The sequence below is a fragment of the Tinamus guttatus genome, unplaced genomic scaffold, assembly GCF_059628265.1.
Source record: "Tinamus guttatus ecotype Peru unplaced genomic scaffold, ASM5962826v1 Tinamus_guttatus_pri_ptg000177l, whole genome shotgun sequence".
Lineage (NCBI taxonomy): Eukaryota > Metazoa > Chordata > Aves > Tinamiformes > Tinamidae > Tinamus > Tinamus guttatus.
Window position 1 is genome coordinate 161,903 of NW_028288711.1, and position 23,716 is coordinate 185,618.

The following is a 23,716-nucleotide window of genomic DNA, read 5'->3' on the forward strand; positions in this document are numbered from 1 at the left end:
TCTTTAGAGCTTGTCATGTGGAAGGGTTTTAAAGTGTGCTGCAAATCGCACTGTAACAAAAAACAGAGTATCATTGCTTAAAATATCTCTATCAAAAAGATGAGTGTTCAGCTATTTCTAGTGCTGCTGTTAGTGAGGGCTGAGTACATGCAGTATTTAAGAGATGCCTGCAGTCGGATTGATTGCTTTGCCTGTGGCTGCTGCTTCACTCTCTAGCACCTTCATGTACCCTGCAGCTTGTGTCCTGCTCTTCCTCGGCAGGCTCCTTTTTCCCCTCTCTCATTTTCCAGCATGGGGAGCCCTGCTAGCTTGGCTGTGTGTCTGGCCTGGGTGGCTCAGGCGCTAGCCTCCCTGGCGGGTTCGTTGCCGTCTGTCAGCTCTGCGGATGGCTCTGGAGCGTTGGGCGGCTCCGAGAGGTGCAGTCTGCCTGCTCAGGAAGGGAGACGTGGGGCGCCTCGAGCGCAGCCTCCCCGTCCTCCACGCGTGGAGGCGGCCACAGGGAGAGCTCCCACGGGTCTGTACAGAGGATTCCCCTCTGCCTCGGGAGCTCTGGCGAGCAGCCTAGTGAGGGAGAAGTCGAGGCACATGTCGAATGCGCCAGATGCAGAGCAGAGAGATGGTGAAGTCCCAGAGCGATTGGATTTTAATGCACTAAACAGCCTGTACTCTGTTTCCTTCTCCGGCAGGAGGAAAATATTTGTTTGCACTGGGCCGCTTTTTCTGGCTGCGTTGACATAGCGGAGATCCTGTTGGCTGCCAAGTGTGATTTACATGCAGTGAATATCCACGGAGACTCCCCCCTGCACATTGCGGCCAGGGAGAACCGCTACGAGTGCGTCGTGTAAGTGCAGCTCCAGCCCCAGCACTTCCTTCCCTTCCCCTGGTCCTCTGCTCTATCCAGGTGCCAGAGGACAAGCTCTGGAGAGACTTGGAAACACTTTGACCATTAAACTCGAGCCAAAACTGGGACCTCCTCCTGACCTGTTGCTGCTTGCTGTGGGTCTGAAATACTGGGCATCTGATTCTTGCTTGCCCTTTTTTCCCTTCTCTCAAAGCAGAAATAGATCTTCAGATGGATGTTATTTTAATGCAAGTTCACTCCACGATTGCTTCCTGCTGCTAGAGCTGGTGCAAAAGGATCAAGCAAACGTGGGCTAGGCCTGGAGCCCTGAGCAGAGGCTTGAGGGGCTGAGCCTAGTGTGGCAGCTCAGTACAAAGGCGTCAGGCAAAGCCTTTTTGCCACTAATGTGGCACAAGAGGGTTTTTCCTTCATTGGTCCCTGCGCTGAGTAAATTCAGTGTGTTTGCTCCTGAGAGCTGGTGAGAGTAAGCAGGGAACAAGCCCCTTACCAGTTTCCGATGGGACTCTGCCATTTTTGGCCTCCATTTCCCACGCATGCCTTTGCCAGCCAGAGAGTTTCCAGTGTGTGGAAGTGAGGCTGCTTACAGACAAGTTGCTGTCCTGCCTGACGCAAGCTGAGATTTGCCCTGAGCCCTCCGAGTGCCAGAGCTTCAGTCTCTTGCTTTTGCCAGCCCCTTCAAGGAGAAGGATCAGGTGAACCGTGCCTAATACAGAAAACTCAGGTGATTATTCACTATTACAGATTCTTCCTAGTATCTTAAGGACTGGCTGGAGAATGGAATTCAGCTGCTCTTCCCCTTGCACAGTTTCTCTCGGGGATGCTTATCCTTTGTTGATGTTTTGCAGTCTCTTTCTTTCCCGTGGCTCGGATGTTACTTTAAAGAACAAGGAAGGTGAGACTCCACTGCAGTGCTCCAGCCTTAACTCTCAGGTCTGGGTGGCTCTACAGATGAACAAGACTCTCAAAGAATCATCTACTGAGAAGCCTGCTCAGATAGAGAAGGTAGTGAGCAGGTGAGAATCCAGCTGGCTTTGCTTGTGGGTCATAAAATACAGCTCTGCCAAGGGAGAGGCCAAGAACCTGGTTTAAGAAAGGATTTAAGCATGTGCTTAGTTTGTGGGACTGGTGTTAAGGTCAGTTTGAGCTTAGCAAGAGCTAGACGCATGCAGATCCATAATGTAGTTTGTAAATTCATCATCCAAATAGAAATATTCAGAAGCACAAAGAACATTCCGTAAGGCAGGATGAAAAAAAAATGATTAACTCAGTTTTTGTTTGAATTACTTTCAAGCTTTGAATATTGATTGATTGAAAACAGTAATTCTGCCCCAGAAGAGCATCATTTGAATGGCCCTTGTTTGGGAGAGCTGTGTTTTTTTTTTTTTTTTTTTTTTGTGTGTGTAAAGTGATACTTCTCTTTCTCCCACCAACAGAGACATCGCCCGGGGTTACGAGAGGATCCCAATTCCCTGCATCAATTCAGTGGACAGTGAGCCTTGTCCCAGCAACTACAAATACGTTTCGCAGAACTGTGTCACCTCCCCAATGGACATTGATAGAAACATCACCCATTTACAGGTGAGGGATTGGGTAAATGCCTTTTTTTTTTTCTGGTGTATGTAGAAATGTTGTAAGTTCAGTGCTTAGAGAACAGACATTCTTCTTCAGCTCTCAGAATGGGATCGTAGACAAGAAGGATTTTGGGGTACTTTCCTACTTTATATATACTATCTATATATATATATAGTAATAGGTTAGTCCTTTGTTCATATAGGAACATCTAGTCCTAGTATTTCTATCAAACTTTAGGTTTTGCTCCTGAACCCTTACAGCTCTTGCTCTAGGAGATAGGATTGTGCTTTGCTTCCATTCCTGGCCTTAGCTAACCTCTGTGCTTGGCCCTGTGCTGGAGACACTGTGTCAGCCCCTGGGGCTGGCGGAAGTGGCTCCCGTTTATCCTTTTCCTTTACTGTGGATATAGAGAGTGAATGAATTGTTTGGAGACCATCTTATTACAGCAACTGTAGGGCAAACGGGTTTGTAGGTAGTAAGAATGTGGTAGTAATAATGCAGTGTTGCTCGTGGCTTTTTCTTGCTATGATGTTTCTCATATGCCATGGAGGTAGTCACTGTCTGTAGTATCCAGAGGACTGTGCCACTGTCCTGGTGGCCAGCAGCCTACCTGCTGGACACAGTTGCCATGAACCCTTCACACGTGGCCAGTCCCATGCTGTGTTCCCACTGGCTGCATGTCTAGGGTTATTTTGATACCAAGAGTGCTTGACAGGCCAAGCTGCGAAAGTGGAGGTGGGAGAGCACAGCACTTGGGTTACCTGTCACTGGGTGCAGCTCTTGAGCTGAAATGAACTTCCCGTGGCCAAGGTCTATTTGGTAGCTGGCAGCGGGACGATGTGGGCTGGGAGCCTGCTGGGGAAGAATCCCAGAATGGTTAAGGTTGGAAGGGACCTCTAGAAGTCATCTAGTCCAACCCCTTGCACCCACAGGGTCACCTAGAGCACGTGGCACAGGACTGCGTCCAAGTGGGTTTTGAAGATCTCTAGAGAAGGAGACTCCACAACCTTTCTGGGCAGCCTGTTCCAGTGCTCTGCCACCCTCCCACCCTCACTGTCAAGAAATTTTTCCTTAAGCTCCTGTGGAATTTTTGGTGCTTCAGTTTATGGCTGTTTCCTGTAGTTCTGTCGGTGGCCACTACTGAAAAGAGGCCAGCACTATCCTCCTCACTGCCTCCCTTGAGGTTCTTATAGACATTGATTAGATCCCCTCTCAGCCTTCTCTTCTCCAGGCTGAACAGGCCCAGCTCTCTCAGTCTTTCCTCATAAGGCAGATGTTCCAGGCCCCTGATCATCCTTGTAGCCCTGCGCTGGACTCTCTCCAGCAGCTCCACATCCCTCTTGTACTGGGGGGCCCAGCATGAGACACAGTTCTCCAGATATGGCCTCACCAGGGCTGAGTAGAAGCAGCCAGCTGGAGCACATGTAGGAAGAGGCAAGCAGCCACGGTTAAATGAGATCACTGCGTCATCTCCCACCTCTGGTCCCTTCTCCGAGCTTCTGTTGTCCTTTGCAGCTCATAGGGCAGGGAGGAAGATGAGTAGAACTAGGGCCCTCGTGCCCATGAGAGACGATGTCTCCACATCTCAGTATGTCACCCCTTCCTGCACCCTGGAGTCCTTTGATGTTCAGTCCGTGCAGAACTAAAGAAATGAGTAAAAATTGCACTGAGTCATTGAGGCTGATTATCTTGCTGGCCAAGGAGCTGGAGCAGGGCCACTTCTGGAGGTGCTTGAGAGGCATTCCAGCAAGAGGCAGGAGATGAAGACTTGTTGTTTCCTGTCTGGCCCAATTACAGAAGTTACTCTTTCAGGTATACGTGAATGGCTTTGATTTAATCCCTTTTTTATCTCTTGCAGTATTGTGTATGTATAGATGACTGCTCCTCCAGTAACTGTATGTGTGGCCAACTCAGTATGCGTTGCTGGTATGATAAGGTGAGGACACACAACTTCATGTTTGTAAGCTGGATTTTGCAAAATTCACTGTTTGCAGTAGTACCTTAAACACAGCTCCTTGCACAACTCCTCATTGTGTTTGAAAGTGCCTCCCATGGTAGTCTCACCTTTGAGACATATGTGATAAAACAACAACAAAATGCCTATGCAGGAAAGCTTTTCTGTGTTGTTCATGCTACTGCCCTGCCAACCGAGCTGTTAATCACAGCCATGTGATGGAGCACGTTTAATAATCCCTGCATTTCAGAGCGACACAGCAAACATAGTAATACGTGAACAGAGGGAGGGTACTAAGGAGATTTTGCTTGCTTTTTATTTATTATGATCCTGCCTGATGAAGGCAGAGTAAATAAGTCTTCATTGCAGCCTTGCCAGAAGGCTGGCCTGTTGTGGGTGAGTATGCTTGAATCCTCCAGGGAGGTTTTGAGGTTAATACTTGGACAGGCTCTGCCAGGATCAGAAGTTCTGTGATCTCTGCAGGTTTCTCCCCAGAAGTTCTGTGAATCTCTGCAGGTTTCTCCCAGGGGGAATGTTGGCATCTCTCTTGGCTTTGTAGCCATCCTGTTCACATGTTAATAGGCAATGGCACTGTTTGAGCCCTTAAAGCCAAATTTGTTAAATTTGATCAACTGTGGCTGGCACTTTCTCAATTCTTTGTGGTTGGTATTGTATGGTTGAATTGTAGCTTTTTTGGGAAGAGAAAGGTGATTCACAAGACTTCAGTGTACCAGGTAAAATGGAAGTTTAGGCCTTATCCTAGAAACAGATGAACCCCTTGCATTCCCCTCCAACCCTGCAGAATGATAGTAATGACAGCTGCTGGGGTTGGTGTGTGGGGTGATGCCAGGCAACAAAATCAAGCCAGTCCCTTGCTGTTTTCTGATGCCAATGAATGCAGCACTGTTGAGGTGGGGCAAAGCCTCCTCAAGTACTTGAGATCTTCCCTGTGTTTGGGGAGGTTGGGCCGTGCATCCACATTATGGTTCTGCAGCCTATTTTATGCTTGGGGGGAATGTGCTGTGGCTGCAGGTGCCTTGGAAGGGTCCAGAAGCAGCAAACTAATGCGTTCTCAAATCGTCTCCGCTGCAGGACGGCCGCCTGCTGCCCGAGTTCAACATGGCTGAGCCGCCGCTCATCTTCGAGTGCAACCACGCGTGCTCCTGCTGGCGAACCTGCCGCAACCGCGTGGTGCAGAACGGGCTCAGGTGAGCAGGAGCAGCGCAGCGCAGCTCCTCGGGAACCTCCACGCCCGGGCCGTGCTGCCTCGCTGCTCTCGGCTTGTCGTAAACACACCAAAGTCAGGACTACCACGGAGAGACGGGGCGGGTGCCAGCACAGAGTGGGGGGAAACAGTGCAAGTGCCCCCTGTGCCGCTGGCGCCGGTGAAGCAGGAGCAGGTTGAAGAGATTGGTTAAGATTCACACCCTGCCACTGGCCCCATCACGTGGGAACAATGGTGGTTTTTAATCAGCCTGAACATGAAATGTAAGTGGCTTGTGGGTTTGCATGAAACAGCCCACGCACAACTTTCCTGGTGGAGATCTCCCCTGGTGGAGATCTCCGAAGACAATAAAATCGGGAGAACGAAAATCTAAAGCCTTTATTCTGAAAATACTATAAGCGAGCAGTTTATGTGAGAAATAGGGGCCAGCATACACAGACTTAGCTTCTTAAAGCTTCCAGGGGAGTGGGCTGACTCCCTGTGAACTGCATATTTGAATACTCATTGCCTTTACTGCTGCAGATCAGGCAATTATTATTTTGGTGCAGAAATATAAATTAAAATGTTTTGTTTTGGAGCTTTATTTTGGAGAAGCTAGCCACTGTATTAAACCTAAGAGGGCTGATTTCTGCAGAATCCTACTGGAAAAATGACTTTTTCAAGTTTTTTTTTTATAGTACTGACCACACTTTTCTGCAAACTTTGCAGTTTCGGTGACATTTTGCGATGTTAAAAATAAATTAGAAAAAGGTTTGATGTGTTTCCACAGAACTTTACCCCTCTCTGATTTTCTCTGCCAAGCTCCTCCAGTGGGTATGTGGGTGTTCATTTAGGAGCTGTATAATTAGATCTGTTGCTTTGGCATTTTTCGCTTCCTAAAGTTTCTCTGTGAGAGAGCAGGAAGGTTGGGAGTGCTGCCCCGAGCCCAGGAGAGATGGTCAGGATACTCGTGGTGCCTGGCAGGGCTGGGCTCGAGGGTGAAATGTGGGAGCCCCAGCTCTGTTGCCCGGCCGCCTCGACGGGATCTACTCCAAGTGGCCTCAGCGGGGCCACGTGCTGCCAGCGGGAGCCTCGCGTGGGGCCGACGGATGAGTCGTGGCCCCTCTGCTGGGTCCGTGGTCCCTGGCAGCAGGCCCCGGATCTGCGCTCAATGGCGTGTCCTGTTGGGCTGCGGGCCAAGGAGGCGGGCGAGGGGCTGCCACATGCCTGGAAAGGGACACGAGGAGCAGGAGGAAGGGGTGGGAGGAGGAGGAGGAAAATGCTGCAAAAAGCAACAGGGTGAAGCTAAGGTGAGCATCAGATTTCTCTCTATTCCGATAACCGCATTGCTGAGAGTGGGTTTTGGTTCCCTAGTGGGGAGAGAGTCTTCCCTAGCCCTGGAGAGTGTTCATCCTGCACTTAACTCAGGTTCTGGCTGAGCAGGGGGCAGAATGGCTTACAGGATTGTTGCTCTGCCTATAAACTATATCAGTAAAATTCCACAGAGCAGCTATTACACCAAGAAGTTTCGAGTTGCAGCATTTCTTCCTTGTCTTTCGGCCAGGGAGCTGGATCTGATGGAGCTGCTAAATGTACTGGCGTCTGCCGAGGGCAAAGGGACCGGAGCCCTGAGCTGAGGGTGTCCTCAGCTCGTCTGGCGCTGCCCTCCCTCCCTGCAGAGCTACAGCGTGAAGCTTCCCCTCCACTTTCCCTTCCTTGCGCTGTGCGCGGGGGATGGGGGTCAAAGGGAAGGGTTGGTTTGGGTGTCCCACAGGGAATCCCCGGGGTGTGAGAGCACAGCAGCGCTCCCCAGGTCCCTTCCCCACTCTGGTTTGCCCGGAGCACACGCAGTGCAGCTGGGAGGGAGGCGAGCGGCGGCTCCCCTTGGCCCGCCGCTTCGCCTCGAGCGTGTCCTGACCGGCGCGGGCGGAGCGAGCCCGGCTTGTGCGCACAGGTCGGCCCCAAAATGCAGCTCGTGCTCCTGGAAAGTTACTGTTTTCCCGCCCTTGCCTGCCCAGATATTTGTTGTCTTTTCTGCTTCTGTTGCCATTAACAGGATTTTCCTTCCTGTTTTGCAGGACTCGATTACAGCTTTATCGGACACAAAAGATGGGCTGGGGTGTGCGAACGATGCAAGACATTCCACTGGGAACCTTTGTGTGCGAGTAAGTTATTCAACTTTCATTAGCTCTGCAAAGATGGCCCTTCCCAAGGGGGGGTGCATTGTGCTTTACTCCTTGTTAAGGATTTATATGATTTTCATGTAAATCAAATTGGCATCAGGCAGAGCCTCTATCCCCAATAAGAGGTTTCCTGATTCCATTTCCTGCTCTGTTTGTCTTCTTCCCTTCTCTTCTTGAGCTTTCTCCACCCGTCTCCATCTTGCTGGGATCCGCAGTCACTTGTGTTTGTGGGCTCAGTGTGACCCTGCGAAGAACAGGGATGGGGAAAAATGCATTCCATTTGTGCTGAAAATATCATGCTCAAGCTCTGTATTTGCCATGGTTATATGATCCTTAAGAGGTCAAAGGAATTGGGGACATGATTTTATTTTTATTTTATTTTGTTTTACTGGACCGTTTCTGTCTAATACTGACTTACCACAATGTTTTCCAGTGTCACAGCTCTGTCTTTAGTTTGATTCAGCAAAACACTGAAGCAGTTGGCTTTCAGCACATGCCTAGGCCCTGATTCAATAAAGTACTTAGACAAAAATGTAAAGATTTATGTCTAATGGAAAAAACTGCCATCGAACCCCATGGTTTCTTAGGCCTTAAAAGTGTTATCTGTAATTTGTTAAATATTTTGTAACGTGTCATCTTCATTGGATCTTACAGTCAGTTAAGATCTTAAGGCCACACTCTTTCCCTCCCTATGTGGAGGGTTAGCTGAAACTCATTGCAGATTTGCTAAAAGGGAAAGCGGAGGGCAATCCCCTCCACAGTAGATCAACAGGTATTCCTTCCATGAGAACTTTTGTTCAGGGACATAAGACTGTGAATGTTTTGTTTTCCAGAGGTAGAACTGAAAGCCAGGCTGTCTGTGAGGAGGTGGGGCTCCCTGTTCAGCCTGGAAAAGCCTGTGTTGAGCTGCAACAAGCTCAGCCCCTAACGAAACGAGGCCCAGGCTTTACCCAGCCCCCCTGGAACGCTAACAGGAAAGGGGAGTAATGAGTTTCGCTGCAGCTGCTGCTGCGCGGCTTGTGCAGTTAGCACTGACGGGCGCCCTGCGCCAGGCACTGCAGCCCTTGGGCTTTGCACACCACAAGGACACTTAGCTCTGCCCCTGGCGCCTGCCCGGAGCCGCTGCTCTCCTCGTTGCCTAAGGGAGCCACGTGCTAAAGAACTGAGCAGCTCTGGGGCTCGCCCGGGCACGTCCTTGTCCCTGTCGGCTCACGCACGTACCCATTGCTTGCACAACTCACCAGCTCCAGACCTTCCCTCCTCTTTAACCTGTCTGCACTGGTTTCCTGACTGTGTTTTCTTATATGCAACCTGGAGCTATTTTTCTTCTTTTTGTCATCTCTGTCAACACAGCGCCGGTGTTTGCAGCACTTGGGGGCTCTCTGCGCGCAGCAACTCTCAGGGCCCAGCATTTTGCATGGACTGTCTGGAGCAGCACCCTGAACGGCTGGTTCAGGAACTGAAAGTATTACTCTGCTTTTGGAAGGATACTCAATGTTTTGGCATAAGAGGGAGTTTTTTTCCATAATTTTATGAGTATACACACATGGGGAGTAATTCCAGAATGGCTGCAAAGGTTTTATTTTGCAAAAATCTCCTGCACCGCAGCGCTTGTCCAGACAGTACATGCAGGTGCAGGTGCCTTCTTCGCCCTGCTTGTACGTCTCCAGGCTGCCCTCGGCTCCAGGTGCCTTTTGGCTTCTCTTCGCGACCGCTCTGAAGTGACTCCCCTTCCTGTTCCTGGTGGCAGCCTGTGCCCCAGCAGGGTCCTGAGGGTAGTGATGCTCAACAGCCGCTGGGCAGCGGGACCCGTGCGGCAGCACGGCCAGCCCCCAGCGCTGCGCTCGAGGGTACCCAGGCCGTGCTGCAAGCAGAGCTGCTCTATGCGCCTTGCAAGGTCCTCCCTGACGTGCAGCCCCGTGGCAGCGGCTCAGCCTGGGGACGCGGCAGGGCTGTCCCCTCTGCGCTCTGCTTATGTGCGTGCAGCGAAGCTGGGTGCTCAGGGCAGCTTTTCTCCCCAGCCCTCTGCAGGGTTCATTACTGCTCATCTGCTGCTCACCATTGCTGGCCGTTGCTTTCAGTCTGCCGTGTTTATGTCTCTGTGTTAAGTAATAGCAACGGTGCAGCTGGTTGGGTGCTTCCACGGGGGAGCCTTTGAATTAGTGGGATGCGGAAAGCAGAGGTCTATGAGGTCCCGCTCTGCTCCTTGCCCCGTAAAGGTGGTTTGTGCATCGCACGTTCACCCTCTCAGAAGATCCCTGTTTCCAAAGAGGCTGTTTCTGTACAAAAAGTGATGTAGCAGAGAAAGACTATGTGAATCGAGCCAGGTGTTTCCACCACACCTGCATCAGAGGAGCACCAGCCCACCCTCTCCTACGCCAGATCAAGAGAAATGCTGGAGCTTGTGCTAGGGCTTCTCGATGCTCTTGAGTTTTGCATGGCGTGTGCTCAGGGCTCGCAGAGATGAGACACTGTAAAGCTCTGTGTGGGGTAGGTACCTCCTGTCAGCACTTGTGCTGAATGTCCTGATGGAGAAGAGCTCTGCCTTGACTTCAGGAGGTCTGAAATCCAGGGGCTGATGCTACCGCTCTGTTCTGCAGGAGAAACCTGTAACTCTTGCAATTCCTTCCCTCATTTCGCACCTTGGGAATAAGGGATCTGTGTGTATTTGTAAGCACTGTTTGGAAGGGAGATGAGTTGCAGGAATGATCTTTAAAGGATCATCCAAACAGCTTTTAGGCTGTGTTTTCTTGTATCAGTGCACTGTAACGTGAAGTGACTCTCCCTACACGAAGCGCCTCTCCATGCAGCGTATTCAGTTGTTTCTTACCTGCCGTTGGCTGCTGCGTTGTGCTACAGCTCTCCCTCCCTGGCCATAATATTCGATTGCTTCAGGTCACCACCGAGCATGTGAATTCCAGTAATGCTGCAGCCTTACGGGAGTGCTTCACAAAAACCAAGATGCGGTGGGGACAACCATAGCTGCGCACACGGAGGCAGCAGCCTCCTGCCTGGGTGCCAAAGGAACGTGCAGTTTGGGAGCTGCCGCCCAGCGATCCCCCCGGCCTGGGGTTTCCTGGCTCTCCTCTTCCTAAGCCCTGGAGCTGAATGCTGCCATGAGCCCCGGGGGGAAATGGATGTGGTTGGTTAACACTTCTAAAATGCTTTGAAAGCTGAAAGGGAAGGCTGTTATAATGGCTGCTATCATGCAAGGCTCTGCTGATGCTGCAAAGAGTGTTTCTTTGTTTTGTGAATCCTGTGCTTATTATTAATTAGTGTTGCATTAAAGCCCAGGAAAGCTTCAGTTGTGTGCCAGAATCTACTCCGCTGTTGCCTCTTGCTTGTCTCCCTCCCTACTCTCTCCCTGTCCTCTTGTGTCTCATACTTTGACTGCAAGCTCAACAGGGCAGGAGGTGCTGAGTAGAAAACACTCCAAAGCTGTGAGGCTGTTCAGGAGGAGCGAGACAAGCGTGAGAGCAGCAGCACAAGAGGGACTGCTCTGTAACCAGGGCTCATGGCCGGAGCAGGGAAGGTGCTGCGTGAATTTAGCCCTTGGCAGCAGGTCCGGGCGGGAGCGGGTTTCACGGTGCTGGGAGGGCCCAGGCACGATCCTCGCTGTACCTGGGCTTACAGCCGCAGTTGTTAGGCCACAGCTCTCAGTTATTCTTGTTTGAAAGGAGTCAGAAAGAAGCCTACATCTTTCGAGGGTGGCTCTTGAGTCAGGCTAAAACTCACATTTAAACTACATTAAAAAAATTAAAAAGACTTTTTCAGGTAAGTAGCATACGCAATCAGTCAAAATGTCCTGGAAGAAGAAACAAGCAGTTTGCTTTGGGGCAGAAACAGCACAGATATTGCAGTATTGTTTAGGAGAGCCCTGGGGCACGAGGCTGACAGTGGGCATAAAGAGAATCAGATTATTCTGCTTGTGGCCAGCTAAGGAAATTGCAAAAGGAAGCAGAATCCTTGGACAGAGTCCTTGGGAAAAGTAAATTTTAGGGGGAGTTAAACCAATTTTTAATATTGAAAGTATTGTCCTGAAAAGACTTTGAGTCTGGAGCCAGATCTTAACTGCTATAAGCTGGCAGTGCTCAGCTTGCCTAGGTGGAGCAGAAACAGTCTGCACTGCTGAAACTGCAGGTTGTGGTTTGTACCTGGACTCTGTCCCTTTCTTTCCCTCTTACCTTCACATGTAAGAAAGAGATGTTTAAACACAGTTTTGTGGATGCGCAGGCATCTTATTTCTGCATTTCGTGTTTATCTGCAGATATGTTGGCGAACTGATAGCTGATTCCGAGGCAGATGTCCGTGAAGAGGACTCCTACCTCTTCGACCTTGACAACAAGGTACCGTAGCTGAAGGGGCTTGGTTTAAAAAAAAAAAAAAGGGGACCTTGCTGCTTCACAAGAGCAGAGAGAATATTTGCCTCCATTTTGGTATACAGCACAATCTGAAAATTTGGAAGGAGGGGGACTATTTCTTAGCTCTTTTTATTCAAAATGAAAAGAGTTTGAGGCTTTGGGTTGTTAAAATAGCAAAGTCTGCCAGTGTTTGACCACTGTGTTGCAGCCTGCCCGCAACAGTTTCCATTGCAGTGGCCTCTTCTCTCAAAACCATTTGGGCATCCTGAGTTCAGCTTTCGATGTTCAGGTGTGTGTGCAGGAGAATGCAGATTCACTGCTGCCTTGACTGGCAGCTTTGTAATTTCTTCACAATAGGAAGTTGATGAATGAGCTCAAAGACTGAAAAAAAGTTCGTGTAGGAAGGGGTCTGTTAGATCCCCTGCAGGGACTCGCAGCGTGTTCTGTTGCCGCTTGTCCAGCCCTGCTTCCCCATAGCAGAAATCCTGATCTGAGGAGAGCAATCTAAAGCTTATAGTAAGATAATTATTTCAGACTTTCCTTGGGAAAAAAAGGTGAGCCGGGGACTTTGTGGAGTGAGGTGGCTTCCAAGAGGAATTTTGGGTAGTTTTTGTCTTTCGTTTGTTGTCAGCTTAGTGACAAAGAAAATTTCTTAAAAATTTGTTAGAAAACGTGTTAGAAAACACGCTTTCAACCACCATTGAGAAAAGACGTAATGAAGAGTCTTGTAGTCAGTGTGAGAACAGAGGGTTTGAATTGTAATTAGCTCTTAACAGTCTATGTCAGGACTGTGGCATTTCAAAGTGGTCGCAATTCTCTAAACAAGGTCTGGAAGAGTCTTGCAGCCTGGGAGCTGCGCAGATGCCTCGTTGACTTCTGCAGAGTAAATGTTGGTTTCCTCGTCTTCTGCAGTTTTCCATAAGGGCCAAAAGATGAAGCCCTCTTGAGGTGTCCCTTGCTGACATAGGTTGGCGAGCCTTTTAACGCCCCCCTGCCCTGCGAGGTGGGGAGCACTGCCAGCCCTGGCTTCTCCTGCCAGCTCTGCTCAGCTGCGAAAGCCACTCAGCAGCACGTGCAGACACAGGCCTGACTGGGACTGCTGGGCATTGCACCTGGCAGTCTGCATCATTGAAGGCCATTTTAAATAATCATGTCCTTCCACTTTATGCACTGGAGTTTTTTAGATATAAAAGATGAAAACAACCACCTCCCATACAGGCCTGCACCAGAGCCCTCTTGCTCCCCGTTCTCTTGAGAAGGAACCTCGTGTCAGCCCGGAGCAGGCTCACGATTGCTGCTCTTCCTCTCTGCTCGCGGCTGTGCGCCTCGCAGCTCCCCGAGATCCTTGCAGCAGGGTGGGAAGCAGTTTGCTCTGGGCATCGTCCTCCTCAGCAGCTGCTGGTGGTTAACACAGCAGTGCTGGCTACTCTCCCGAGCAGCGCGTTGCGGTGGGCACCCTGGGGAGCTCAGAGCTTCCGAGGTGCTCGGAGATACGGGGTGGGTGGTGTTGTCGTCACCCAAGAAGGTGGTATCTCCGTGGATGAAAGTGAGGGGGTGATTAGAGTGACTTGCCATTAAAATGAGAGCCTCTAACACCCGGGTGTTCGGTGGGCCTGTGTGGATGACACTTCCCCCAGCCGTGGGGAGAGTTTCCCTGGGCTCCTGGGCCGGTGGGATGCTCTAATCTGGCACAGCTCATCCATTAAGGATTGCGAAGTGCTTGCCCAGAAGGGAATTTGAGCACTGCTAATGGATCCTTTTGCTTTTGGCCTCTCTGTGACTGAAATTAGCTTCTGTAATTAAAGTCTCTGCTTTGCACAGTCATTCTCTGCTGGAATAAAAAAGCCTTAAGGGGGGTTCTTTTATTTTCAAGGAAAACAAAATACTATTGCTGCCTGGGCACTTTGAAGAGGGAATCTCTGTGTTCTCACTTCCATGTTTATCTGCAGAAAGCCGTGTTTTCTCCAGGCTCTGGCTTTGTGTTTCCTAGCTGTCACGTTCAATTAGGAGGGCGGAGCAGTTGCTGGTCCCCCTCTCCAGTGGCTTCTGTCTGTGCGGTGTTGGTCTGCACAGAACAGAGATCCCCTGCCCTGGCCTGCTGTTCAGCAGGTTCACGGGAGCTGACGCGCCAGCCAATGTCAGGAGCATTTGCAGAGGTCTTAGGGCTTGTGGGGGCACGGTGCTGTGGGCAAAGAAACCGTAGTTTGGGGTCTGTTTAGTATAAATGTATATGTGTCTTGAAGCCTGCCCTGGCTGTCATCTTCTTGAAGCTCTCTGGACTCTTACTAGGATGACCTGTCACTTGGTTGGTTTTTAAACATACAGCAGTAATAATATAAAAAACAACTTCACGTAACGGATCATTCCCTGTTCCTCCCTATAGGATGGAGAGGTGTACTGCATAGATGCTCGTTTCTATGGCAACATCAGCCGCTTTATAAACCACCTCTGTGAGCCAAACCTCATCCCGGTGCGGGTCTTCATGTCGCATCAGGACCTCCGCTTTCCCAGGATCGCCTTCTTCAGCACAAGGCATATAGAAGCCGGAGAGGAAATTGGGTAGGTACCGCCCCGGGGTGCCCTTCCACTGGCCTGGGGAGAGCGGAGCAGAGGGCAGGGTCCTGCCAAGGCAGAGCTGCCTGAGGGGCAGCGGCTGTGCCTGGGGCATGGCTGTGCCAGCCTGTGCACAGGGAGCTTCTCTGCCAGGTGTCTGCGCTGCCTCCTGCCCCGAGGGACCTGGCTGTGCTCTGCAAACCAGCAGGACAGAGTTTCCTGACAGGGTGAGATGCTGAGGCTCGTCCATTTGGCAAGGCCAAGACAGCAGCTGCAGCTGTCCGTGGGCTCGTCCTTCGCTGTCGCTGTCCTCCTCCATGGCAGAATGAGCAAAGTGCTGCCTGCTGCCCGACGGGCTTGCGGAGGTGCAAATGGAGACCCGGGGACACAGGGTCTTTGGGGACCGCTGCTCTGAGCGTGCTGTGGAGCTGCATGAAGCTAGTGCAGACACCCTTAAAATACCCTGTTCTGTGTTTCAGATGCAGAGAAAGATAACTAATTGTGTTGCTGATTATGTTCTATTGCAGTTCCAGCTTTTTTGTGGTGAGGGAGGCAGGCCGGGGACACATTTACTATTTTTTCCCTCCCTCCCCCCCAACCTTTTTTGAAACAGCCTGAAGTTGGGAGTGCAAAAGCTAACAAACCCCATATACCTGAAAGCTGTGACACGACATGGGCTGTGTCACCTGAGTGCCACTGTTGGTGAGGCTCAGGACGTAGTGCCCTGTGCGCGGCGCAGAAGGGATTCGCCCGGTGCTCTGGTAGCATCTGCTTCAGCCTTCGCATCAGCCGGGCGGCTCCTCCGTCTGATCCTGGTCCCTCGTGCTCTGGTTGGTGGCACCGGGACACTGCTTGTCACAGTAACTCCTAGTGGCAGCGCAGAGGGAGGTTCCTCTGCCCTTCAGGGCCCCAGGGCGGCAGGTTGGGCTTTGCACCTGTCCTGCACACAGCATGGAAAAGAAATGCCCTGTGCCCTCTGATGTGCTCCTTCTGCTAAGAGGGCAGATCCCCTCTCATATTGTTTTTTCCATGCACGGGAAGGTGCCCGTGTTGTGATTGTCACTGTGGGTTCCATTTCCCAGATCCACGGGCGGTTGCAAGATCCAGGTCTTGAATTGTTTTTCCAGTGGACCAGGCTCAGGGGCTGAATTTCCCTTTCTTCACTTCTCCTCTGTTATTTTTGCCCCTGTTTTGTGTGTGTGTGGCCAGGAAGCACTGTGGCATGGTGGAGATACTCCTGCTCAGCTCTGTCCCTGTGAGCGGGCCAGGGTTGGGTGGCTTTGTTGTCCAGCAGTGGGCTGGAAACAGAAAACAGAAAGGAGCATGAGCTTGGCCCTAGGTGGTCCTGAAAAGCCTGGTGGAGAAAAGGGGACCTTAGCGAGGGGCCAAGGCTGCCTGCACCTCAATTTCCAACTCTTGAACCTGTCCATGTTATGGAGGGGCCAAAGCTCTGGTTCTCCTGGGCTGCGTGGCCCTCTCCCTGTGCATGCCAGGCAGTGTTCCCTGCATCCCACAGAGCACTTCCTGGGAAGCTCCATGAAGGCCCAGATTGATGGAACGTTCTGAGCCCAAGCTCCTGGTACTGGTGTGCGCTGATCCCTTTTGCTCTAGCCCTTTCTTCCAGTGACCCACTGTGTTGTCTCTCTTTTCCAGCTTTGACTACGGAGACAGGTTCTGGGACATCAAAGGCAAATACTTCAGCTGTCAGTGTGGTTCACCCAAGTGCAAACACTCGAGCTCAGCGCTGGCCCAGCGGCAGGCGAGCACCTCGGCCCAGGACACCCAGGAAAACGGGCTCCCCGACACCAGCTCTGCCACGGCAGCCGGCCCCTTTTGAGGCTCCGCTCCCCAGAGACTGACTTGTTTTAACCCTATAGATTCACATACTATCTGAATTTCCATTTAAAGAGAAAACCCGCTCAAGGAAAGCCAAGGGTTCGTGACACTTAGGGCTGTGCCACCGACTGTTACTTGAGGAATAAGAAAAAGCAAATCCCGCCTCCATGGTGTTGTTCTCCCCTCCCCAGTCCTGGGAAGCTGCTGGTTTTTACAGTGAGTGCGGAGGGGTGGCTGGTGCGTTTTTTCCATGCAAGCTGTCCAGGCCTCCATCTCTGAATGTGCTAAGTGTTGTCAGAGCCCAGGGAGAGCCGCCGTCCTCCTCCGAATCTTGTTAATTGAATGGATCGCTCATGCCAAGTCATCTCCAGTTCACTTGTAATAAACTTTGAATACTTGATGGGACTTTCTTTCTAAAAGCCGGGGAAAGCAGGGGGTGGGAAGGGAGGTGCTGGCGCTTTGGTTTTCTTGGCACAGCCCTTGGGGCAGGTTCTGCTGGTTGTTTTTGTTGGTTTGGTTTTATTTCTTCTCCCCTCAAACCGTGACTGTCTCCCCATCTCGCAGGACGTTGCAGTGTGGTCTGTCCCTCTCCTGTCACTAGGAGCTAGAGGACAATGGATGCCTCTCGCTTAGCAAACCCACTGACTTGCTCTTTTGCTCTTCTAATGAGAAGAAATCCACAATACTTAAACTCCTTTGGTCCTAACCTGTCTCCCGCACGGACCAGAGCCTCTTTCCCTCAGACCCTCTTCCCTTCCAGGCTTTCTCCGTCAAAAACCAGCTCTCGTCTGCGCCTCTTGGCCGTGTTACTGTTTCAGTGTTTGTTTCATCAGTGGAAGGATTTACCTCTCCTATCACATTGGCAGTTTTAGAGAGGGAAGATTGAAGGGGATTGTGCAAGACACTAACGTCATAAGAAAATCAGTTTTCTTTAAAAAAAAAAAAAAAGTGAATGATATATATATTATAGAGAACCTCGACTCACGTCTGCCGGCTGAGGCAAACAGCAGACAGGACATGTCACAGCGAGAAGATCCCAGATGTCACCAGCTCATCTGTTCCCATCACTTTTCTCAACACTGGGCACCTTCGATTAATTTTTAAGCCACACGCTATGAGGTTTAAACAAACTGATTTATTTTTTACCATTGCTGAAACATTGGGGACTAGCATTAAAACAAAAATATTAAAAAAAAAAAGGCAAAACAACAACAAAAAAGAAACCACAAAACAAAAACGGTGCTGATTCTGGTGTGATTTTTGCTCACCACGTGAATATAAACTATCAATTGTATAAAAAGAACAAAGTGATTTTAGTATAAAATGCAGGAAAAAAACACAAAACTTTTTTTAAATTGTTAGTATTGTAGTGTGAATAAATTTGCCATCACCTTTTGTGTGATGGCTGGGCAGGTCATTATCTTAATTTTTTTTTTGGCATATATCTTTAAATACTGTAATTAGTGCAGTAACAGGTTTTTTTTTTTTTTTTTTGTTCATCTCTTCTAGAACATTCATAATGCCGTCATGTTTATTATTTTTTTTCTGTTAATGTTTTTGACAGTTTTAAAGGAGCAGTCTTTTGGCTCTGATCATTTTCTTGTTCTGTTTTCAATGAAATCAATAAAAAAAAAAAAAAAAGTGCTTTAACCCGACTTCGGACCTTCTTTGTCGACGGCGGCGGCGGCAGCTCGCCAGGCGCGAGTCTCGCGGTGCCGGTAGGAGGATTTAACCACTCAAAAGGTTTAGGAGGAGTGGTGTTCTGTGTTAGAAGTTTCTTATCTTTATGATTCAAAGGAAAACAAAAAAAAAAAAAGAAAAAATTGGGAATACGTCCAAGTGGCTGTGGTGCAGCCCACCTGTGTTGTCTTGGAGTTGTTTTGGTGTTTTTTTTTGTTTGTTTTGTTTTTTTTAATTTTGTATGTTTTTTGGTAATGTAACGTAGGGCTGGGTTTGTGGCCCTGTGCTTGCCAGCAGGCTCTGGTGCTGCGGGACTGCACCAAGAGGGCTTGGGGAAACTCCTGCCCGGAGGCTGCCTCTGTTTCCAAGGTTGAAAAAAAAAAAAGAAAAGAAAAGAAAAAGAAAAGAAAAAAAAGGTAAGGAAAGGATTGGGAGGAAGGTGCAGGGCTCTGCTGGACAGTGACAACAAGCCCAGTTGGGCCTGCTGTGGTGGACACAGAGCTCCCTCCGCGGTGTCCCTGTTTCCTTCGGCGCCGAGCAAAGACCGCAGGCACTGGCATCCCCGCACCGGGTAAGCGCTGAGGTGATACCGAGGACTGTGCGTTGCAGGGAGGGGTGGCGTGGGCGCTGGGTAAGCGCCGAGATGATGCTGAGGACTGTGCGGTGCCAGGCGGCAGCTGCCAGGGCTGGGCTGCCCTGGGGTGGCCCCTGGGGCGGATCGGGGCTGCCTTGGCGCTGGGCTCTGAGGCTCCCCCTGCGGGGAGCGCGGCTGGGGGTGACTAAGCGCTGCGCGCCCTCTCCATAAAAAATAATCCAGGAAAAAAATCAGCTCTCTGAGTCACAGGCAGTCTATAGCTCATAAAAATATTCATAAACAGTGGCAACAGCGCGGCCTGAGTCCAGCGAGGGCAAGCGGAGAGGCAGGCGCTGGGCTGCGACTCAGCCTACGTCATGGGGCCCACGCACTGCCCCGGCTGGGAGAGGCTCCCTGGCCTCTACAGCCCCTTGCTCATCCCTGCGCCATGGCCTGGCTGGGAGGACCTGCTCCCGCCTCCGCCTGGGCACCCTCCATCCCGGCAACCGCAGGGGCTGCGGCTTCACCTGGGCCTCAGGTCTGAGCATGGGGCCGGAGCGGGAGCCACTTGTGGGAAGGCTGATCTCAAACAGTCGGAACAAATCAGCTGGTGCACTTGAGCGATCCCTAGTTCCTGAGGTGCCATGTTTCCAAGCATCCAGGTGAGACGGGGTTGGCAGCGAAGGGATGTCATTTTTTTTAAGTCCGCACAGACACTGACTGTGATTTTAATAGGAATTTCTCCTGAACCTGATCGAACGGCCTCCGGCACCGTGCTGGACGAGCCAGGGTGGCTGCAGCCTTGCTGCATGCGTGTGGTTTCTAATCAGGTAAATTAATGAGACTGCTTGTGTAGGGGTCAGGCTAACATCAACAAGAGCACAGAGACGCCAAAGGAAAGGTTTCACCAGTGGCTCAACCCGATGTTGTTCAGCTGAATTCCCGGCGGCAGCTTGTACCTCCAACCTGGAATGCGCTTGGTCGCTGCCGGGATACGGGATACTCCTGGAAAGCAGAAGGGGGATGGAGCTTTGCTCCCTGCCAGCTGGTCCAAACTCAAGAGTCTTCGCCAGAATAGATGCTTTTGTCTTAACGTAAATTTGAAAATGACTTTTTGGTTAGCTAGAACATGTCGGGTTAGAAGGCTGAAGCCCCTGGTGCTCTAAAAGGGTGGCGAGCCCGTCCCCACATTGTAGCTCTGTGCGCGCCAGCACTCACACCTGGCAGAGCCTCACGGTCCTGCCCCACGGGGCTGCCTGGGGCTCGGCTGAGAAGCGCTTTGTTTGAACGGATGCTACGATCCAGTTTGACCCTCTGGGGACCAGGCTGGGTGTCAAGTTTTGGCGCTGGGGCGCTGAGGAGGAGCCAACACCTGGTAGGTTTGTGGGGGTTAGATGAAGACATAAGTGAAGTTGGATGGGGTGAAGCAGCCTGGGCTGCCAGCCCACGATGCTGGTCTCACTCCAGCAGTGAGTCGCCACATTCAGCTGACTTGATGTGCCTCAAACTGTAAAATATTCCCAAAATACCGGTGCTGAGCTGACTTCTCCTCTTTAAAGACTCCGGCTCCGCGTAACCCAGTGCTGGCCTCTCGCCTCCCAAGCATGTGCGGCGGCGATGACGTCCCCGAGGCAAGCAGCAGGTGAAAGCACCGCAACACAAACGCGCAACTGTGACCCCGCTCCTCGCTCCTCCAGCCTCCACCAACATGGGGAGCAATGTCAGTGATCTGCTGATGGCGCAGGATATTGCGTCGACTGCTGAAAGAGACCTGCTATCGCTCTTTTAATTTCCTTTTCGGGGACATGTCTGTGTTAAGGGGAAGGATGAAAAGCGATGGGCCAGCAGGGAATGTCCTGGCTCGGCTGTGGAAGCCCTGCGTTAGACGCAGGCTGAAATCCATGTGTCCCTGGGACATATTTCATGCCTCTGGTCTCTTTGCTGGCATTGGGCTAAGTTTTGCTATTGTATGATACCAGAGTGGTCCTATTTATTTTTACTGTTTTCATAAGCAATAAAACCTTAAACTAAGGAAGGGCTTTTGCTATAAGATGCAGACCTGGTCAACGCAGGGTCCTTTGGAGTGGCCTCCAGGGAGGGCTCACAGGGGATTTTTGTTAAAATGCAAACAATATTTAAAGTGTTAAATATTCTTTTTTTTTCCCTTGGAACCCCAAGCTTTACACACTGGTGCTGCAACGAATCCCCCTTTTCTGCTTGGGCAGCAGCAAACTATGCAAGGCAGAAGCGGCCCCTCATGCCAGGAGGCCTGGTGGTGCTGCTGCCTCCCCATCACTCCCATGGGCAGTCGCAGTTGTGGAACAGGTGCCCAGGAAGAGCCTGTGAGCAGAGGTGAAATGTTTCTGCTTTGATGGGGAGAGGAAGGTTGAACGAGGTCAGTCCAGAGCCCGAGTTTTCTTGCTGGGCTCTTGCCTTTTGATTTCTGTTTGCCGACGCGGCAGATGTTTATGAGGCCTCAGCAAACAGGACTGGCGCTCAGCAGCTTCAGGGCTTCTGCTCACAACCACTCTGCACTGCTGACAGGACGCGAGCGAGGAACCCTCGCTGTGTGTTTGCGGTGTTTGAGGAGGTGGTGCCCGGCAGCCCCACCGCGAGGCAGCGGCGCTCTGCAAACAGCAACCGGTGCAGGAGCCGGGGTGCAGGAGCAAGGATGCAGGAGCCAGGTGCAGGAGCAGGGTTGCAGGAGCTGGGGCACAGGAACAAGAGCGCAGGAGCTGGGGTGCAAGAGCAGGGATGCAGGAGCTGGGGCGCAGGAGCAAGGATGCAGGAGCAGGGGTGCAGGAGCCGGAGTGCAGGAACCAGGATGTGTGCTGAGTGACCTGCTGCTCGTGCGTCCCATGCGACCTGCTGCTCCGTCCTGCTCCCACCCCAGGCAGCCGCGGCATTTGCTGCTTGGGACACACTCAGCACTAGCAATGACGGCTCAAAAGGCTGCATGTTGCTCTCTGCCTCGCTCTTTGCTCTTTGCCTGCGCTTTCCCCGAGGACTCCACTGACCAGAAGGGTGATGAACATGAAGGAGCGTCCCCTGCCTGCGTCCCCTGTGAGGCCACGCAGCAGCAGCGCAGCCTGGCCCGGCTCCAGTGCCACGGCAGCCTCCCCGGCTGACCCCGCCGCAGCAGGGCATCAGTAGAGCGAGCCAAGACCTTGTGTAAATACTCGGAGCTCTGCTGTCTAGCAAAAATGACAAGAGATTATGTTGTGCAAAGGGCTGGCTGTTTTAAGAGGGATCCAGTTGCCAACTTTCCTGGCTGCAAAAATCTTTAATATTGCTGCAGGAACGGAGAGCGTCAGACGTGTTGATCCTATCAGCCCGGCTGACCGCTGAGGTCAGGGTTTGTGAAAGGTGCAAAATGCCTCTAAACCTGGGCAGAGTGAGGCGCGTTTTTGGGCTGAGTTTGTTAGGAGGATGTGGTTGGAAAGAGACCTGCAGAAGCGGAGGCAGAGCCGGGGAAGCAGCAGATCCTCTCTTGGTGCTTCCAGGGTGGCGCAGGTTTAAAGGGGGATGTGTTTGTCCATGGTCCTTGATGAGCTTAGAAAAGTCAGCAATCCTTATTTGAAGAAGCAAAGACTCCTGCAGGAAAGCACTGAGGAATTTTTCTTCCTTTTTCAGAAAGCGCAGTGGCAATGAAATAGCAGTGATGTGTAGGTAATAAAAGCCCTCTGTGGGGCTCACGTGTCTTGTGCCAGATAACATATAAAGCCCCAAAACCGCAGTGCTGAGATGGGGCAGAAAATATCCACCTGAGCAAGAGCAATGCACTTGGCTGTATCTTTGCTGTTCTCAGTAAATATAATTCTAAGCAGCAAATAAGCTTTACCCAGACATAATACGACAAATACCCTTCTTTTCTGCCTCCGCTGGGAAGAGAATTTCTCTTTAGCTGTGCAGCTGTTGGAGGAAAATAGCTGGAAAAAATTGCTCAGGAATTTGTGAACAGCAAATATGGCCTGAAACATTAGCAAAATCACTGATAAAAATGAGTCAAAAAGCATGGGAGAGAATATTCTCATTTATCTCCTGACTATCCCTTAAAGGCAAAGTTGTGCTGGAGCGTGTTTTGAGGAGCAGGATCTTGCTTTGTGCAGGGAGGAGTTTTGCTTTGCCCTCGCTCTGCACGTGGAGCCCTGCTCGCGGTGCAGGGCATGCGCGGATGCAGTGTGGCCACGCGGGACACGGGACCCGCACCTCCAAGGAGAAAGGAAGAGCCGGCGCTGCTGGATCAACAGCCAGGTAGGTGCCCTCAGCATCAGCACCCACGGCCCACAGGAAGGACTTGTGCGTGTGAAGCAGCCTGTCCAGCTGAAGTAGCTGCACTGCTCATCCCCCGTCACTGACCAGAATGTGTTCTCAGTATGAGCAAGGGATTTCTTTACCTCAGTTCCCCAGTAGATAAATGGGATTAAAACTGGTTTCAGGGGGTCTATGGCTTTTGCTAATCATGTTCTCATATGAGAAAGATAAAGTGAAAAAATCAGGAACTGGGGGCAGGACTGCAAAGATATTGGGGAGCATAAGTATAGTCTGGTATAGTTTGGAGTCTGGTATAACAGTGGTTCTTGAGTGGACCAGGATAGTTCTGTAAGATTAGCCTTGAAAAAATACCTGTTTGTTTGGGCAGATATGTATTTGACGTTATTTTTGTTTCCCACAAAAGTGCCTCTATCAGCTCTCCCACCTCCCCACACAGTGCGAGCACTGTGGAAGGTGCTGCTAGGACACACTGTGTGTGTGGCCGTGGGATCTGGCACCCGGGGGCTGCACCGCATTTTCCCTGTGGTCGTTTGCGGACTGGAGCCTGCTGTGCCAGGCACCTCCCGCGCCGGTGACACAGGGATCCCGCAGGCAACGTGCGGCTAGTGCAGCGCTTGCTTTCACAGGCCAGCAGCCTCCACAAACACAACGAGTTCTGCTTC

At 51.1% G+C, this 23,716-nt stretch overlaps 1 protein-coding gene across 6 annotated transcripts in view; it reads left to right on the forward strand.

Annotated features, from left to right (window-relative positions):
• EHMT1 (euchromatic histone lysine methyltransferase 1) overlaps positions 1–16,925 on the forward strand; it is a 106,611-nt gene extending 89,686 nt beyond the window's left edge. For all 6 annotated transcript variants that reach the window (XM_088523281.1, XM_088523285.1, XM_088523282.1 and 3 more), the window contains 9 exons: positions 687–841; positions 1,708–1,875; positions 2,296–2,440; positions 4,293–4,370; positions 5,481–5,596; positions 7,671–7,757; positions 12,043–12,121; positions 14,520–14,695; positions 16,343–16,925. In XM_088523281.1, coding sequence (XP_088379407.1) covers positions 687–841; positions 1,708–1,875; positions 2,296–2,440; positions 4,293–4,370; positions 5,481–5,596; positions 7,671–7,757; positions 12,043–12,121; positions 14,520–14,695; positions 16,343–16,526 — 1,188 coding nt within the window. In that variant the 3' untranslated portion in view covers positions 16,527–16,925. The remainder of the gene's footprint in view (positions 1–686; positions 842–1,707; positions 1,876–2,295; positions 2,441–4,292; positions 4,371–5,480; positions 5,597–7,670; positions 7,758–12,042; positions 12,122–14,519; positions 14,696–16,342) is intronic.
• The last annotated feature ends 6,791 nt before the right edge of the window (positions 16,926–23,716 follow it).